Source organism: Bemisia tabaci, chromosome 2 (genome assembly GCF_918797505.1).
Source record: "Bemisia tabaci chromosome 2, PGI_BMITA_v3".
NCBI classification, from domain to species: Eukaryota; Metazoa; Arthropoda; class Insecta; order Hemiptera; family Aleyrodidae; genus Bemisia; species Bemisia tabaci.
In genome coordinates this window covers 7431612-7450530 of record NC_092794.1, presented here as the reverse complement: position 1 = coordinate 7450530, position 18919 = coordinate 7431612, and the positions used below count along the sequence as shown (strand labels likewise).

The 18919-nt window shown below is 37.0% G+C and overlaps 1 protein-coding gene across 2 annotated transcripts; it reads right to left on the bottom strand.

The window, feature by feature from the left end:
* Positions 1–126: 126 nt before the first annotated feature.
* On the bottom strand, positions 127–18426 carry lgs (BCL9 domain-containing protein legless). 2 transcript variants are annotated; one of them, XM_019045130.2, is made up of 12 exons: positions 18270–18426; positions 17624–17806; positions 17076–17196; positions 16400–16623; positions 15339–15437; positions 13599–13861; positions 11880–12053; positions 10970–11222; positions 9900–10142; positions 8431–9114; positions 7451–7652; positions 127–6837 (listed from the first exon to the last, which is right to left on the bottom strand). In XM_019045130.2, exons 4-12 carry the CDS (start codon positions 16596–16598, stop codon positions 5481–5483), a joined length of 3474 nt encoding a protein of 1157 aa, XP_018900675.2. In that variant the 5' UTR covers positions 16599–16623; positions 17076–17196; positions 17624–17806; positions 18270–18426; the 3' UTR covers positions 127–5480. The 2 variants fall into 2 exon arrangements, with proteins under 2 accessions (XP_018900675.2, XP_018900676.2); XM_019045131.2 differs by having other exon boundaries at positions 16400–16620.
* Positions 18427–18919: the final 493 nt, after the last annotated feature.

Genomic DNA, 18919 nt, shown 5'->3' with positions numbered 1-18919 from the left:
TGTTATTAACCTTCTTCATCAAGTCATTAGAGGGAGAGCGAGAGAAAAAAAAATTATGCTATGGTTTGACCTAAAAAAAGATGAAATAAGTATGCTTAGTGGCATGATTAAAACACTAAGAACGAGTTTTAGTCTTTTTGTTTTTATTTATAATTTAAAACACAGACAAATTTATGTTAGGAGTATTTACAAAAAAAAGAGAAGAAAGTTACAAAATAAACACAATCAACTTTAACTTTTCATCTTGATCCTTTCAATTTATGCAATTCACTTAAGAACTTTAAATTCACTTTAATTAAAAATAATGCTGGAAAAAGCCACACTCATATCATTTACACAAAACTTATCTCACAAAAAGGCACCAAGTGTTAATAAAAATGTACACAAAAATTAAAAAAGTTGACTCAATTCGAAAAAGGTTTTGATCTAAACTGAGTTCAAAACGGGAAGGGAAAGTCGATTTAAACAGAATAAGAAAGTCGCCCTCGAAAAAATCATAAATCTTACTTTTCCATAAACAGTGATTCTCGTAATTTCAACTCTAACCAATCTAATCATTTAGCTTACACTTCGAACAACATATTTGGACTGTTCAATTTTAAAGGGCCCAAGTACCAAAAACACAGGTTCCCGTAATACATCGAAGCTTTCAGAGTTCAAGAGTTTCTATTACTTATACTCTTTTACAAATAAAAGGCTCGATTGTTGGTGGTTACACTTTTTTATCAATTCAGCATTTAAAAATTGATGAAGTTGAACCAAGAAGCATTTGAATTAAGGTAAAAACCTAACGGCGATTCAGTCCATAAAATGAATCTCAATATCTTCGAACTTTTTAGGACAAATAACTGACACTATGGGGACTTCAAACTCAATGAACATCTCTTTGCTCAGCATTGAAAAATACAGAAGTAAGGAAAAAAGGATAAACAGTGTGAGAGCAAGAAAGAGTATTGTTGTATCATCAGCTGTTGATTGACTGGTTTTCAGTGAGTGCACGTTGAGAAAAGTTCAGATAAGTGACATTCAAACAAGTTAAATAAACTATTGTAATGAAAGGGTGAAGTTGAATATTGCACACAAAGGCAAACACAACATGTCAGTGGATGAGACTTGTACATCAGTGTTTCAGTGCAGTTCTCGCAGTCAATGTATACGGAATTTGAGCAACAGACAAAACAAGCTGACGAAGATCGAAATATTGTTGGCTTTTGTGGTGACCTACGACCAGTATATAGAGAGAATACCGATTGGCTCACTCTTTTGCTCAGAGGTTGATGTGAATTCCGCAGAACGGCAATGTATGCACAATAATTTTTAGTTCAGAAAGATAAATCTTCTTTTAAAGATTTTCAATGCATGTTTATCATTTTTAACTCTCTAGAATTTTCAGCATAAATTTTAAATCAACTTGACCGTGGAATTCTAACCTGCTTGCAATCTTATGAAACAAATTGAAGTTCAAAATTAAAAAATTGTGTAGGAAGTTCCTTAAATTGATGGAAATTCAATTTTTCAGAAAGTATTTTATTTTAAGGTTCAAGTATGTGAATCGTACACTGAAACTTCTGATTATGGGATTTTCTCTGACTAACCATCAGTGAGTTTGGGCTATTCTGCTCTTCTGTCCTGAAGTTGATATCGCACGTTGTATTTACTTACATTTTACTTTTAATTGAATACCTGACTTTTCTACAATTCGAGTCGCTGAGAAAAAAAAAGTAAAGAATAATTAAAACAATGCTATAATTGTGCAAAAGATTTGCCAACTTGACAGAGAAAATTTTTCTAAGTGACATACTTAACAACTGTAGGTGCACACAATCTTTTTTCACTGAAAACATTTGAAAAAGTAAGTTACCTAAAACTTAATTTTTAATTTTTCTGACATATTTTAATGTACCTCATAGAAGATACCTGTGTTTTTCCTTGGCACTAGACAAGATAATGAGAATATTAATTCTTGTCCACTGCCTACAGTTAGAAAAGAAACAATTCATGAGCACAATCCTTTAAAGTAAGAACAGAAACCTACTTCACCCTTTCGTTGTACCTCTAATGCGACAATTCCTCAGAAAATGATATTATATGCGCGAGAAATAAAGCTTGAGCCTGTTTCCCATAGTCCATTCAAGTCTGGACTGGTGTCTTACAAAAGAGAGAAAAAAACTGGTTGCATTAGTTGCTATACGATTGTTTCCAGCTTATAAAATTGATAACATGTTGATTTTAAAAACTGAATTAATGAGTCTTTCCTCATTCAAACGAAACTAACTGCAGAATTCACGGAGTTATGCATCAAACTAACATCGCTCATTTGCAGAATAGATTGGTTTTTCCTCTCTAATACACACCGTTTAACTTTAATACCTTGACACTATCAATTATTTAGCTGCAAAAGCTGCCATTAACACTAAACGAGAAAAAAAAAAGAAAATATTAATGTAGTATTAATCAGTCTACAAGAAAATTCGGACAAAATGATGAAGTAGGTACATGGGTGCACAGATGATCTTAGCTTCAATCATGTTGATCACAACTACGTCGTAATCAAGAATATTTAAAATAATCATTTTGTCATTTTATGCTACTTTTTAACACCTTTTTTTCAGCATAAAATAATATCACAGTCAGGAAAAGAAAAATACAGGAAAAAGAAACATAAATGGAAAAGCAAAGAATAAACACTGAAACCGAAATATAAGAGAGCTGTCTAAAAAGACGATAGCATCAAATTATTCATATTTCATTAAGTAAAGATTTCAATTGGTTGTCACATTCTCATTAGGTTAAAAATTTTGGAGCTTGAGGCTTAAGCTTCAGAGTTCGTTTTAATAAGAGAAATTATTTAAAGACTCCATGATCGGCCAATAATGTCAAGTTGAATAAGTTACAGAATTTTCTCTGCGTAGTTGATATTTAAAGGTTAGAAAATAATAACACTGGTCTAAATAATGGTTCTATTTCCTATTCACATGTTCTGACTCTTTAAGAAGTCTTCATCTTAAAATTTATTCGGTGAATAGTTGGCACAATTAAATTTAAAAAACCTTACACTGAAAGTTTGTGCATTGCAACAGTGCATGGTATGACATCTCCCATTTTGTTTCTCCCATTATTATTAATGCTCACATTTACAAATACAACTATACAAGCATCCATGATGAGGATAAAGTAAATAGAACATTGAACCACAAAGTACACTAACCCAAAGGATAATATGTTCTATTGCGGTCCTCAAACAGCTTCTATTTTTTATCGATTTGCAGCCCAGAGCTGAAAACCATGGGCCCAGTGTTATTGTTTTTATTTGAACCATTTAGAAAAAATTCTATGACTCATCAATTGATCTACTAGAAAGAGAGAAATAAAATTGAAATTACAAATTCAGAATAAGAATTTAAGAAGAAAAAAAAATACAATTTCCGACAAAGACATCTTTTCTTAAGTAACTGTGATTATGCCACAAAAGGTGGCAGAAAAACATTCTTTATAGTGTACTTTCCGAAGAAAATACACTAGTAATAGCAATTGTATAAGAAAAGGAGAAAAGAAGGGATAAGGAGCTTCATGTTAGTGAAAAAGGATTGGAAACGCAGAGATGTTCCCAAGAAAACAAACTGGCAAGATTGATGGCACAAAACAATTTTAAACGGGAGAGAAACAGAATATGTTGAATAAAAGAAAAGAAAGGGGAAAACAGGCAAGCCGGCAGCTATGATAAATGTTCAGTTCAAAAGATACAATTGTGAATTAGTGTACAAGCGATATAAGCTCTTTATATACAAACTGATAACTTACAAAATTACAAAGATAAAAATTCCACGTGAATAAAAAGTCATGATTCATTTGAACAACTACTTGCATAAGTGACAAAGCATGGACAAAAACTAGAGGTAACAGCCGTTTATAGACATACCAAAAAACGGAGCTGGAGGGTCATGAGATCTGCGGCACAGATTCATAAAAATGGCCTAAAATGGTTCTGGCACCGAGAATGTTTCATTGCATCATTTCGTATTAGTATCCATAACTGTTTAAATGTAAACACTTACGCTGAGTAAACTATCTATTTCTTCTTTGAAAATAATATAATGACTTGGCCAAAACAGCGGTATTTTTACACAGCTGGTGGAACGTTTCTAATTAATTTAAAAATTAAAATCGCTATTAAAGATGTAACTAATACATCATAACTGAAAAGACCGGCCTCCAAGTGCCTGTAGTGTAATAAGAGATGCAAACTAGGAAAACTTCTAATTTGACTACAGATGGGATGAAAAAACCAATCGTAACAATTCGGTGAGACCAATTTTGTTGAACCCCAGTGGCAAAACCTCTGATTTTTACCTATGACAATATAAATCTCAAATTTCCTGATCCTCATGAGTCACAGGTCACTGAACAGCAATCCTCGCAACAAAGAAGTTCCCTACTCAGGCGGAAGCTTCTCCATTGCTGAGACCAAAGATAGTAGTGATAGTGCACTGCAATTTGCATTAGTGAGTGACTGAAAATAATTCATGCAGTTTTTACAGCCTACCTTACAGTATTCTCTCACTACATGAAAAGTCTGCACCTCCCTAAGACTCTTCATCTTTTAATTTAAATTCTTGGTTTTGTGATGTTGCGTTACATACTACTAATGGGGCTAGAAACAGTGTTGTAAGGAGTAATGCATCTTTTCATGATGTCTTGAAGAAATAAAAATAAGTAATTTGTTCCTTATTTTTATTTTCTTTGACCTGTTTGTCCCGAATGGAAAATTTCACATATGTTCATGGAAAAGTTTGGGACTGCATTGTACTTAACCTCATAATGTGCCGGTTTTGTTCCTTTCATTCTTATGCATTTCATTACTTTTACTTTTTCCTTGAAAATTTGTGACACTTCCTCAAGATCTGTTGCTGAAATATTAGAAACTGAGGACTGAAAAAAATTTAGTTGAAATGCTCTGTAAAAAGCATAAGATGGTTGGTGATAAGATTTTATTTCCGAGCCAAGAAACAATTTCGGCTCAACGGATGACGCTTAGAGAGCTGAATACAGGTACTTTTCCACTAATTTTGGAAAAATTATGCATGAATCCTTCCATGTGTCGATCTAATGTGACATGTTTCAGAAGTGATAAGACTGAGCAAGTTTTAAAAATACAGTGGAGGAAGGGGAGTCAATTCTTTGATACGTGTTCACAAATAAAGAGTCCACACTAAATGGACATGACAAAGAACGTTTTTGAAAAATTGAGATACTGATTATTTCCAGTGGAGCAAATCTCAAGAGTATTGCAGGTATACATCTTTTTCATCTCACGACATCATTATAACATTTTTTCTGGCCATGAGACTCGAGGTAATTCTTTAATATTTGAAGCCCGCTTTTCTCCAAATCACAAAAATGAAACTTAGCATGTCCAAGCATGAGACTCTTCCAGTAAAAAAAGGACAAAAATCATGCACTACACATTACCCAATAATTGGTTACTTGTGCATGAAAAATTGTTGATTGCCAGGTCCGCCTTGGTTGCGATTGGTATTGGTTGCGTATAACTGTTGTTGGAAATTGTGGAACTGTTGGGCGTAATTAGGATCAGCTGTTGTCGGGCCGATGAATGAGGAGCTCTTGAAATTGTTAGATTGTCCCATGGATGGAGGAAGAGGCTGACTAGCATCGGGCGCCATGCCCATTTTCATGCCTGGCATCATCATCGGACCGGGCCCAGGACCTGGCCCCGAATTAGGACCTCCAGGACCACCAGGACCACCAAGTCCTCCTGGTCCTGGATACATTTGGTCATTTGGGAATCCCATTCGTATCATATTACCTCTGATGAGAGGACCAGGGCCGGGTCCAGGTCCCGGGCCAGGACCAGGACCTGGACCAGATCCGGGACCCAAACCGCCACTATTCCCACGCATCATCATATTACCAGGACCTGGTGGTCCACAGTTCATCATTTCGTTCATATGTACAATGTTTACATTATTTTGGAAATTATTCGGGAAATATTGTAGATTATGAGTAGGTACTTTAGCTTCTAAATTGGACAGAGGGTTTGAATACCTTGGCAAAAATTCTAAGTTTGGCGGACCTCTTGGAGGTCCTTGAGTACCTTGAGGTCTCGTAGGCAAATACTGGATCGTATTTGGTGCGTTTGGCTTCACTTGAATATTTGCTCCATTAAAGTTGTTCGGCCCAGGAACTCGGTTCATCATTCTCGGTCCACCTTGTACCATCCCAGGTTTCGGGGACACCGGACTGTTGGGATTAGGAGATTGAACCATTCTCATGCCGTTGCCCATTCCCACTCCGCCGGGTGAGAAACCCATCCTCGGACCCTCAGACATCATTGGAGACGGCTGCCCCGGCCCACCCATACCCATACCTCCCATGTCTCCCATTCCGGGACCTGCGAATGGCATCATACCTGAACTATTGACTGGCGATCCGGAGACGTTGTTGGCTAGTTGCTGGTTCATTTGAGCTAGCGATGATATTGGGTCAAAGTGGGATTTCCCGCCTCCAGTCACAGGATTTAACGGCATATTATCCGTAGGAACTTTCCCAGGCTGAGGGGGGAATCGGTTGTCTAGTGGACTGTTACAGGGAAACCTAGAATCATTTTTGGGTATGCCTGGACCTTGTAACATTCTTTGTTTGTCGTTAGGACCACCGGGGCTAAGAACTGGAGGTAGTTCACCTGGTTGTCCGGGAAATCGGCCAGGGTTCATATCCATCGATGTCGCCATTCCTCCACTCATTTTTGAAGTTGCGATATCCGGTATCGACACTGATGTTGGTATGTTTGGTAGACTTCCGTCCAAATTACTCGACATCCTGAAAAATTCCATAATGGTAGTCAGTACAGATGTTGTATGGATTATGCATTAGAGAGAAAACACAACTCATGTGTATTCTATAATCTGCAGCATTGACAATTTGGTATTTAGAGGACCCTATTATTTAAATCTAAATTTTAAATAATGATGATAAGAGAGAGGCAGTAGATAAACATATTGAAAATGACTTCTTATCATAATATGCTTTTTTAGCGGCAGATAAACATTTTTATTTTCATTTAAAAGAGATGGCAGCAATAGACTCGAATTAATCAGTGCTCTTTACTTTCATTGTAACCTCAATTTGCTCAATGGAGCACTAACTCCATTCAGAAAATACAGTATTGATCCTGTGTGGTTAAGCTAACCCTTACATTACTCATATGGGCAGCAGTTTCCACTTCTGAAATTCATTAGGACTTTTGAAGGCACTTGAATAATTGCTATCACCCGAATGGTGAGTAATGACAAAAAAATTATATGGACTAGTTCAAGGCTGATAATACATGTTGGATAGAGACTGAAGTGACCTAAAGAGAAAACTCGAGAGAGGTCCTCGCATTTCCCTCAAACGCGGAGAAGGAATCAAATGACAGAGGAAGAATACTTACGTTGGAGACATGTTCGGATCTTTCAGACTAATATTTGGTTGTTTTTGTATTGTAAGTTCTTGTCCTTCAAAGGTATTTAAGTACTGAATATGCTGAGGAGAAGGCACTGGCATTAAATTAGGTTCCTTTGCACCTGCATTCTGCGTTGAGCAAATACTCTGAGATTTTTGTTGAGGAAGAGATCGACAAAACATACTGTCCACTAAAATAACAAATAAATAAAAATACAATTGAAACTATTAAAAACTATACTGATATCTGATATACTGATAAATTCAGCGCAAATGAGCATGTTTAGTTATGTTTAATTCTTGCATTTCTGAAAACTAGAGGGTGCACATGGTTCACAGGAATTTTCCTCCATTTTTCTGAACAGTATTAACTTGAGCACCCATTTAAACGCGCATCAGCAGGTCACTTAAAACTGTCTGCAGCAAGCGCCTGTTGGAAAATGGCCCACTTGTTGAGTTGCCTCTGCCACGTCCTATACCCTGCACCCGGACTATTGGACATTGCGTGCGGACTACAGGACATGGCAGAGGTAACTCAACGAGTGTGGCCATTCTCTGACGGACGCTTGCCACGGACAGTTTTAAGTGACCTACTGATGCGCGTTTAAATGGGTGCTCAAAATACACAACTCTGAGCTTGTTTTTCTTGGGTTAATATTGTTGAAAAAAACAGAGGAAAATCACTGTGAACTCCATGCACTCTCTCGTTTTCAGACATGCAGAATTTACACAAAACTAAACAAGCTCATTGACAATAAAATGGTTGATATGTACTTGACTTATAATATTCTCAGTGAATCGCCAAAAGCAAGTGTCTCAGTTGTCGCATGATTAATTTCCAGTCATTATTCATGAAAAAAAAACAATTGATAGTTCAAGCTTAACTATTACATGATTTCAATGCGTTTGGAACTTGGGGAGAGATGCATGAAAAAATTGAATAATTGATGGTGAGAGAGTTGTACATACCTGGTGATTGCTGACTCGTGGGTGATGTTGATTCCGAGGCTTTGGGTTCTCGTTGCTTGTTGTTAGGTGAGAAATGAGACACAGGGGTGGGAGGATTACTTGAGTTGAGAGAGCGGTTAGGCCCAGGTGAGTCTACATTGTTATGGGCACTGGTTGGACTTGGTCCTTGAGCGGATAATCTTGAGCTACAACCTGCTGGAGAATTCATACCCGAACAAGTTCTAGGGGACGGTAAAGATAAATTCGACGTGTTATTATTAGGAGAACTAGGATTTGGACTTGCCACATTTATCGGAACACTAGCTGACCTCGTCGTTTGATGATAAGGAGGAGGAGGAGCTTGCGCCCTGACGCTGCCACCACTCCGCATCATGCCTCCTGGGATATTAGGGTCCATTGGACCGGGAATAGGCCCATGGCCAACAAGTGGTTGGGAGCCAGGCCCCCCTGGTCCTCCTCCTTTCTTTTTTCTGTCATCAAAGAATTGATGTTGTAACTTAGGCCAATCCATCGGAGGGCCTCCTCCACCAGGACCCATCATGTTACCACCAGGACCCATAGCTGGTCCAGGTCCAGGCATTGGACCTGGACCTGGGCCATGCCCCATGCCACCACCTGGTCCAGGCATGGGACCAGGTCCACCTGGCCCGCCTGGTCCCCCAGGAACACCCATCGGCATTCCACCTGAAAAAAAAGAACAAAAAATCAGCAGGGATCTACAAAAAAATATATTGCACACATTTCCTTTTGTTTTGTGTTTTCTGCGTTCCTGCTAACCCTGATGAGGGGAAAAATTCCACGTGATTAAAGACAATGCCATCAGTCATACAAGACGGCAAGTTTTGAGTGAGCTCTCACTTTACAGTAAGAGCGCCTACGGGTAAACTGTTGATTCACCTTAAAATAATTGGTATCGAAGCAATTGGGAGACAGTGAAACCACCAAAATGAAATTACCAACTAGGATTCAAACATGGTTTTCGGCCATTAAATTCCCAGAAAGTATATCAATTTCCCCTTGAGATACTGATGCCAAAGATAGTTGAATTTTCAAATCACCGAAAATTTTCGGTGAATGGACAATATTTTTGGCTCATGTTATTCAAATCTCAAAAAGAGCCCCTTGGCTGTAAAATATAGAACTAATCGGCTGATTAATGGTGTAATATGAACATTCTTGACTGTATGAGTTGGACATTTTTTGATACAAACAATATTTGCACTGATTTACCGATACAAAATGAAAGAAAAAAACCATTGGAAAAGAAAACTTAAAAGATGCAAGACTCAAAGAACTATTTTTCTGTAATGTGACGGAATTTTCATTTTTACTAAGTTGGGCAAATTTCCAAGCAAGACATTCAGTTACAATGGATATTGAGATGAATCAGATAATTGATGTCTGTTCCTAAATCAAGTTTTTTTGTAGTATTAATTGGGTTCATAAATTAGTTAAAGTCTATCACTTACCTTTGAGCATCATGTCTCCAGAGTCGCATGGAAGATTCATTAGATCATCGGGCCCTGGTCCAGGATATTGTGGACCTCCCATTGGTCCACCAGGTCCTTGCATCATGCCTTCGAGGCACGGCCCTCCTGGACCCTGCTGGTTTTCTGGGAAAAAAATTTCCTGCATCTTTTTTAATTTTGCCATCTGTTCTACCCTGTGTTGTCTTTGCTCAGGAGTGAGCTTTTCATCAGGAACTTTTACACCTTTAAAATAGGAAGAAAAGAAAATGAATATTATAGTTATTCAGTTATTACATTTTAAATGAGTTGCAAATGATAACAACTCTGAAGTCTTTGTGGGACTAGCTTATTTTGGAAGAGACAATTTCTGACAATTGTTATAGATTTTTACAAGAGGGCTTTATGAAAACGAAAATAAACAGATCGTTTGAAATTATGCAATTTCAGTCTTTCGTATTGGACCCTTTTGACCCTGATCAGGAGATATCTCATGATGAAGTAGACAAGATCACAGTTGAAATCTTGCTGTGGCTCAGTCGCTAAGGCATGCATTAAGTCCTACTGGGGTTCCTATCTGTTGGTGAGGATATGAACTACAACTTCTGACTGTTACCAGAAAAGTTTCATGAAAACATGAATCCACATAACCTTTAAATTTTTTAACAACTGACAATTACTAACTTATCTAGGGCTTATTAATGCTTTGTAGTAGATGTAAGATTAAACCAAAAATTGAAAAAAATCATACGCCAATAAGTCACTACTCAATACTTGAACGAGTAAACAAAGTATGTTCCTAAGCTATTGTTGGCCAGAAATAGTGGTTACAATTTTCATGTTAGGCTTTTCCAAAGCTTCAGATTTCTGACTGAAAGTCTTGCACTTTCTGAAACTATATAATTTTTTAAATTATCAAGGAAAATTATTTGTACCAGATGCAGCACTGAGAGGCCATTCAGAAAATGCAAGAAATTGGAAATTAAAAGTAATTCTTAGTTACAAAAGGTTACAGCAATGGTCGAAATTCCGGAAGTGAGAGATAGAACTGTGAAAGTTTATAATAGACAAACCTGCTAAAGAGTGTTGAGGGCCATAACTTAATGGGTCCTCAAAATCAGAAATGGAAGGCATCATGTTGGACTGTTGCATCATTGGATTAGAACCAAGATTCATACCAGGCATCATTCGCATGGAATTATCTACATTAGGAGGCATAGGACCTTTCATATGAGGAGGACCACCTGGACCCATGTTATTCATGCAGGGCCCCATGTTGTTCATCATCATGTTTCCTGGTGGATTGTCACCTCCGGGATTAGGGCCCTAAGTACATAAAAAAAATGTTATATCATACATCAAATTACACTTTGTAAAAAGTTGTACAGTTTTATAATGAACCAGGGGGTGCGCCTGCACCCCTCAGCCGCTAGTCCAACCCCTTCAGGCGCTACACGCCTCTTATAAATGTATATGTTTCCTTCAATTCAATTATCCTTGAGGGGATAATCTCACACTTACAGAAGTCCCGTTCCTAATCAAGCCAGCTCAAGGTAACCGTTGTTTGAGACCATCAAACTTGGGTCACCTGGCCGGGAATCGAACCCAAGATCCCCGATCATAGAACAAGTGCTACAACCACTACAACACAGTAGGCTGACAAATATATACTATTTAAGAAAAATAAATTTATAAATAAAACATTTCTGACGAAACTTCAGTGATAATACATTGTTCAAATACTTCCTAGGCTGAAAATGAATTCAAGTAATCAACGAGACAAATTCAACAACCGGTAAAAGTAAGGAATTTTTATGAAATTTTTCCTGTCACAGGTTCTATTTGCCATGGCAAACCATTTACAAAGAATGTCATGTGCTCTGCATAAAACGAATGTCTAATCATAACTCTAAGATAAAAAATTCCCTGCACAAATTATGGAAATGGGAAAAATTTATAACAAAAAATAATTTGCGAAATTACCTGATTCCACATGGGCATATTTCCAGGCCCTTGATTATCAGGCATCATATTTTTGAAGCCACCTCGACCCATGCCTCCTACTCTCATCCCACCTTTCTGTTTCATTTGAGCCAAATTGTTCAACCATAATGCCGAATTTTGTCGGTTGAATTGATTCAACTTCAAAGGATGTTTCTGAAAATTTCACGTAAAATAAATGGTATCAGCACCTCACAAAATCTTACAATTCATTAAACTACAGCTTGATAGAATAGCTCTGCAGTATGATTTCATAAAAAAATTTGCCAGCAAGTTATCAAGAAATTTATGTATTCTGTTTTTTACAAGTTGAGGAGACTGAAATGCATGGACACAGAAAAAATTTTGTTCCATTTGCAGGGGGGGAAAAATCTTCCTTAACCGGGGTATTTTCAAAAATACAAAAAGCCCTGTCTGAATATCGAAATTTTTATCATCACATTGCAACATTGCAAAATAAACTAAAGCCTCTGTTATGTCAGAAGCTGAAAATATTAAAAAAATTAAGGAGACTAAAAAAATGCTGCACAGATCTAAAAACTTGCTAAAATAAGTTGGAAAACTTCAGGAAAGCTAATACTGAGGGAATTCTGAAGTTTCCCGAAATTAGGAGGGAATTTTTCAGAGAAAACTAGGGAGCTTTCCAAAAATTGGAACTTTCTGAACATTGATAGTTTTTGCAATCTAATTCACTTATAACTTGATTTTGAACACTTTCAAAACATCGAGTGTGTTCTGCATGAAATTTATAAGAGAAAATTCATTTGTGGTGCTTTACTCTGATGTGCTCTTTCTAGTAGCCCATTATCTAATAGCTGCTAGTTTGACTTCCCTTCACACATATTTTTACACATAAATGAGTTAGGGTCTAACAGCTGTGTTTCAAGGTATTTTTCTGAACATTTTCGATTTTCTTTCTCTATTCATTATAATAAAATGCTTCCATTTCGCTATCTCTGAAAATTCCTGTACACCTTTCACCTTGCTGTTAACACATTAATGAGGACCACTGTATCATTGGCATTCATACACACCCAAAGACTCTGCAGTAAAAATGTAATATGCACTGATAATCGATTACTGAAGAATGTACGAAATAATATTCTCTGATTTCCCTGACACATTCTGGTGAAATTACCTGACACTTGAAAATACGCAGGATGGTTAAAAATATGCACTCTAAATGGAGAATTTGCACGCAATTGTTTTATTGCTTCATCTGAAAGTGCCTAATGAGCTGAGTTCGCAATATTTTTCATAATTTTTTTCTGACATGGGAAATTGGAGAAAAATTGATTTAAAAGTGAGAAAATGTGCCGCCTTGTGACGTCATCTGGCGGCATTTCCCATTTAAACACATGTATTCTAGCAGAATCGGTTATTTTGTCATATCTCCTCTAATAATTGCTCAATTTATGAATCAAGGGTATCTTCGTGTTCAGTTCACTCAAAGGATTCCACTTAAACAGGAAATTCATCAAATTTCAGACCCTTGCAAATTCTCCATTGTTCTCATACAAAATTTGCTGTATGGAACATAAACTCGCATTCTAGGAGGCAAATGAAGACAATTTAACAATTTTTCCTTGACACTTTGTCTGTTTCCCCGAGGTTCTCCGTTTTTCCTGACTGTGGGAACCCTGCAAAAATTCTAGATTACAGAGTAAAAGTTGAATTATTAATAATCACAAGATGACATACCTCCAGGTATTTTTTGGTTTTTGGTTGTGAGCAATGGAATGCTATGACTGAGGGATAGTCTCCTTTCAGCACAGCTTCAGCTGCTTTATTTGCTAGGGCAGTTGAAAAAACGAAGAGCTGACTCTGCTGTTGCATATATTGTGCCTCTATGGTGCCCGGCTGTTTATTGATGACATTACTTGGCAACGGCTGAACGCCATCGATAACTGAGTCTGCTGGGCCTGGCAAAGTCATTCCCATAGGTAAAATATTATCACACGGTTCTGAAAACATTACATTGACAGAGTATTATTGACAATATATTGCACTTCTCCACCACGAAGGTGACCTGAGTCCAGAGAGTATGGAAGGTTAAAGGCCCGACTCAATGCTAAGAATTTGAAACAGAAGCGCTCCTTGGCAACGTACGCAACTACTAATTTCCATGGTTTTTCAGTGACTGGCGGCGGGTATGTTGCTGCCTGACCACCTTCACGTAGGCAATTTTTCATAAATGGTCCTTCCGCAACTCTCGCTTGGCCAATCAGTGCAGTAGTATGGGAATCCCGCTCGCGCCAACGTACGCAACTTCTTACTCACAGCTCAACTTCTGTTTCAATTCTTCCCTATCCAGTCGGGCCTCTAACCTTCCATACTCTCTGCCTTAGTCTTCCAAAGCAACTTTCTCGAAAGAACAGTGTTCCTCACGTTAGGCTGAAAAATGGAAATTTGTCACCATAGGAGCATGCTCTCTAGTGTCTTGAAGGGAAATCTGGGAGCTTGTTCTGCCAATTGGGGGCTTAAGATGACATTTTTCACTTAAAATTTTCAACCTTGAAAATGGCAAAATAGAATGTTGAGTAGCTTTTTCTAGAAATTACATTTGAGTCAATCTGTGCCCACTCGGCCAGCCATATCACCCGCCGTCTCAGATCTTTATGATTTTTCTTCTTAGGTGAACTACTCATCAAAATATGACTCATACAAGTGAAGTTTGGTCAACGTTTATTTTAAAATGAGTAGTTTATTTTCAAAGAAAATTAAGATCTGTGACGTGAGTGACACAGCCAGCTGAATGGGCATGGATTGACAATTTCAAGCATTTTGTGCCGACATATTCTTAAAACATTCCTTCCAGCAGTAATACTGATAACCAATTTTAGTATTTCGGTGCTAAGCTCCTATTTCTGAATATTTAATTTTAAGTATTTAATTAATAAAGCAATGGCCACACTGGTCATGAGGAGTCGATCGAGTGCTCCAGCAAATGCCAAAACACATCCTACGATTTGAATTGAGCATGGACAAGATTCTAAGAATTTATCCCCAACCCCACTCCTCTAAAAATTCTTGGGAAGCCTTTTCAAAAAATTTAAAGTTTTGACAGAAGGGAAAAATTAAATCTTGAATAATATTTTTTTATTTTTACCGAGCTCACATCAAAAATACCTATGATTCAAAGGCATTCTTGTAAAAACGAGTTACATCATGAAAAACATCACCAAAGTTGAATTTATTACACTATTTGAACTTTTTGTAGTTGTAAACGGTATTCAAATACTTCACTGCATTTAAAACACGGATTGAGAGAAGGTAAGATGGTACTACCACTGCCAAAGTAACTTTTAGTTCCCTGAATTATCATTTTTTTGGCAATTACACTTTGGATCGATTTGCAGTTGTAGTGGAGGAACTTTTAACTACTTTAAAAATGAATTGTATTCACAGTCTTACTATACTTGGAATATTATGATGGTTTACCTGAATTAAAATCTGTTGGAACTGGGCCAACATCTTCTAATTTTGGCTGTTTGCAAGGAGGCAGAGGATTATCTAAGATTGCAAGCTCTTCATTTTTAGCTGAAAAAGTACAAATACATATATAAAGGTAAAAATATTATTCCACTATAAATGCATGCAAGCATGAGACCTTCTAGATTCTAATTTACAATGAACTCACAAGAGGCGGTCAATTTTTTTCAAATGGTGGCAGAGTTTCATTGCATCATCAATTTTTGCCAGACTTTTCAATATTATGCTTTCAGGTTGTTTTTACATTTCAATATTTGATAATTCACAGAGACTGCATTGTTCAAAGCATTTGGAATGATCCTCTGGACCTGCTAATCTTAATACGGTTCTCAAGGAAAAAGTTTTGATCATCTAACATTTGTCAGCTCTACCACTGATTCCCTTCCACATTCTCAGCTCTTCCATGACAGAATATATTTGCCATTTCCTACTCCAGAAGATACAATTTTTAGCCTATGTTTTAACAACTTACAAACCTAAAAAAAAATTTCTTGATGGAAATCGTTGAAGGATGAACAAAATTCTGAGAGAAAAATCTTTTAAGTTTAGTAATTCTACAGAGATCTCCTTGAATCCCTCTTTAAAATGTATTTGTTTCAAAGACAAACAAAAGAATGTTGGCATGATCTATAATCGGGAGGGTTTTGACAACAAATATATACTTGAAAGACTTCTTTGGGCCAGACTTTTTGGCAGCACAAAATCATAGGTAAGCATGCAGCAACAGGGGAAAGATATGCAAAAAGTCACTGCAATCAACATTTCAAAACTTTGGTGTATTCCAACAGCAATGTAAACCAGTCATGCTGATTTCCAGAGTTTCTTAAGGGTTTTTCAATGTCTGTTTTCATTGGATATTTAGCCCCTTTGAGAAACAAATAGTGTGAAAGGGTGGATTTGACACCAAATTCTCGGCATATGGAAAGGAGAGGGTCTATACTGCTAAAACAAGGTACCATAAATCTTTTACAATCTAGTGGTAGTTAAAGGGGGATAAAAAGATCACTCACGTTCTGGTAGACAAATATCAGACTGCTGGGGGTTATTTGGCGAGTCAGTATTGCTTTTTTCGGAGGGCTCATCTGCTTCCGTCTTGATTTCAGAATCTCTTTCTGAAGGCTCTGTCTTGATTGCATCATTGCTACTGCCTGAGCTGTTGCCACCAACATTTTTCTTTTCATTACTTTCTCTTTGTTTCTCCTTTATCATGGCCGCACTAAAATTACACCGACTACTAATAAAAATAAAAAAACTTAGCATTAATTCAGAGAAAAAGAAGAGAACAATGAATCATTGGAAAGCTGATCATTGAAATAACAGGAAAAATGACACAGATATTTGAATATGCAATTTAGTTTGCATCATGTGATATTCAGTATTAATTCATTATTCCTCAGTCAGATTATCTCCATGAGAGGTTCCTTCTACTTTCTTCAAACTAAGAGACCAAAATTGGCAAAAAAGACTGCAAAGAGGCTTGCAAATAAGTATGCAAAGAGGGACATGGGGAGAGAGGAGTCAAAAGAACAGGTTTACCAACACTTTGTGCAGTTCGGCCCATTTGAACCTCGTTCTTATCCACAAAAATGTCTGAAATAGACTGGTGAATAAAATTGTACCAGTAGAGAGGATTGTGACATAATCTAAAATAACTAAAGGTGAATACTTAATGAGGCATCAACTTACAATGGTAGTATGAAACTCCCAAGTTATCATCGGGAACCAATGATAAAACATTACTTGAATAGTGCACAAGAGCATTCTTCTTCAGTCCGTCTTAGTTCATTGTGAATCCACTTTCAGAGATCTAACAAAATACAAAAAATGCAAATAAACTCAGATATCCTTCATTTTCATCCTAATTCTTATTTTCGTTCTATATTTTCAAAACAAAAAGAGAAAACAGGATGCAGCTACTTGAGCCACTAAGAAATCATTGAACAACTTATATCCTAAATTTTTTTCTGCCTTGTGACTGATGGGTAAGTTCACATCCAATGGCCAAAAACAAAACAAAGAAGCTAAGAACTAATAAATCTGAAATACAATCCAGATTTTTCACATTATTTGGCTATTTTTCTATGCTTTATGATGAGGAGGTAAAGGTTCATTTATTGGTAGAATGTTCAATTTGAGAGTACAACTTGCAGAGTAAGATCCAACAAAAAAACACTACGTAAGTAACGCTAATACTGATGGTATACAATACAGGCAAATATTTTTCTCATACTTACCAAATAAATTTCTGAGGTCCATCTAGTTGAAAGGCAGGGTTCGGGTGTGACATGTAAATGATTCGACTGTTCACCGAATAGTGGATGAAATTGATTAAAATCTGCGGGACTTCCTAATCCCTCCGATAAAACCCATGCAGTCCTTTATCACTTGAATTCATGTCACCTGATCTTGATTAAGACCTTGTTTGATTTCAAGGGCAAAAAGAAAAATGAATTTGTTTAGTTAGAGAGAGGCGGTAAGATAGAATGATAAATAAACACCCAAAAATTCGAAGTCAAAGTAATTTCTTGGCAAAACAGAGGTATGTACTGAGAGACCTGGGGTATGCATCAGGGTGCAACTGAGTGTAGTCAAGGAAAACAAAACACAATTAATACTTGAATAAAAGCACACCCAGCCGGAAAACTGGCTTAAAAATTGACGTCAGTGAAAAATAGGTCGGAAAAATGCGGGGATTTTCAGAGAAACACCTTGGGTCAACTCATTTTATCTGGACTATTAAAATTAGGCCACTAGTAAATTGTTGTTTATCCACTGCTGAACGAGGAATGTATCACTACAAATGCACGTTCTGAAAAGCATCAACACACAGAAAAAATGGGTATAAATGGGACAGTAAACTCGCGAATTCTTAAAATTTACCTTGCAGCAAGATTTTTAAGGGAAGAATATTCACTAACGGCAAGTTTTCGCCGAAAAACAATTGGAATTGTTCGTGATCACTGGAAGAAATTCCTGTATCAAAATTGCGGAATTGACGTTCCGACGAGAAGCCAGAACACGAATCACAGCAAACACCGGAGGTACGTTTTGCTCAAAGATTACTCAGTTTGACTGCATGTTGAGGTTCCAAACATACAGTTCCGAAAGTTATTTTAGTGAAAAATATTCAGGTTTAAGAATTTAAGAATTACCTCAAGCCATGAAATTATGATTCTCTCAATGTCAGGTGCACTTGCATTCTTTAAGAAAATTCTTAAAATTACTGGAAGTTATACTCAAAGATTACAGAAAACATTGACATCTTTTGGATCCAAAATCAATCCACTCTATTTCACCCTTTTTTCGGACGAGACGTTCTTGTTTTACTCTGTAGGAATCTGCTGATATCTCCAAAATCTTCCTCAAATTTGGGTGGGAAATTAAATGAGTACAAAAGAAGATGGATATGTAATCAAAGGCTAAAAGGCCCGAGGGCAAGGCTCAATTTTTGTATCCCTCTGTCTGCCTACCTCTCTTGCCCCATTCTGCCGCTCTGCCCCTCCCTCTACCCTCCTCCTATCCATCTTTGT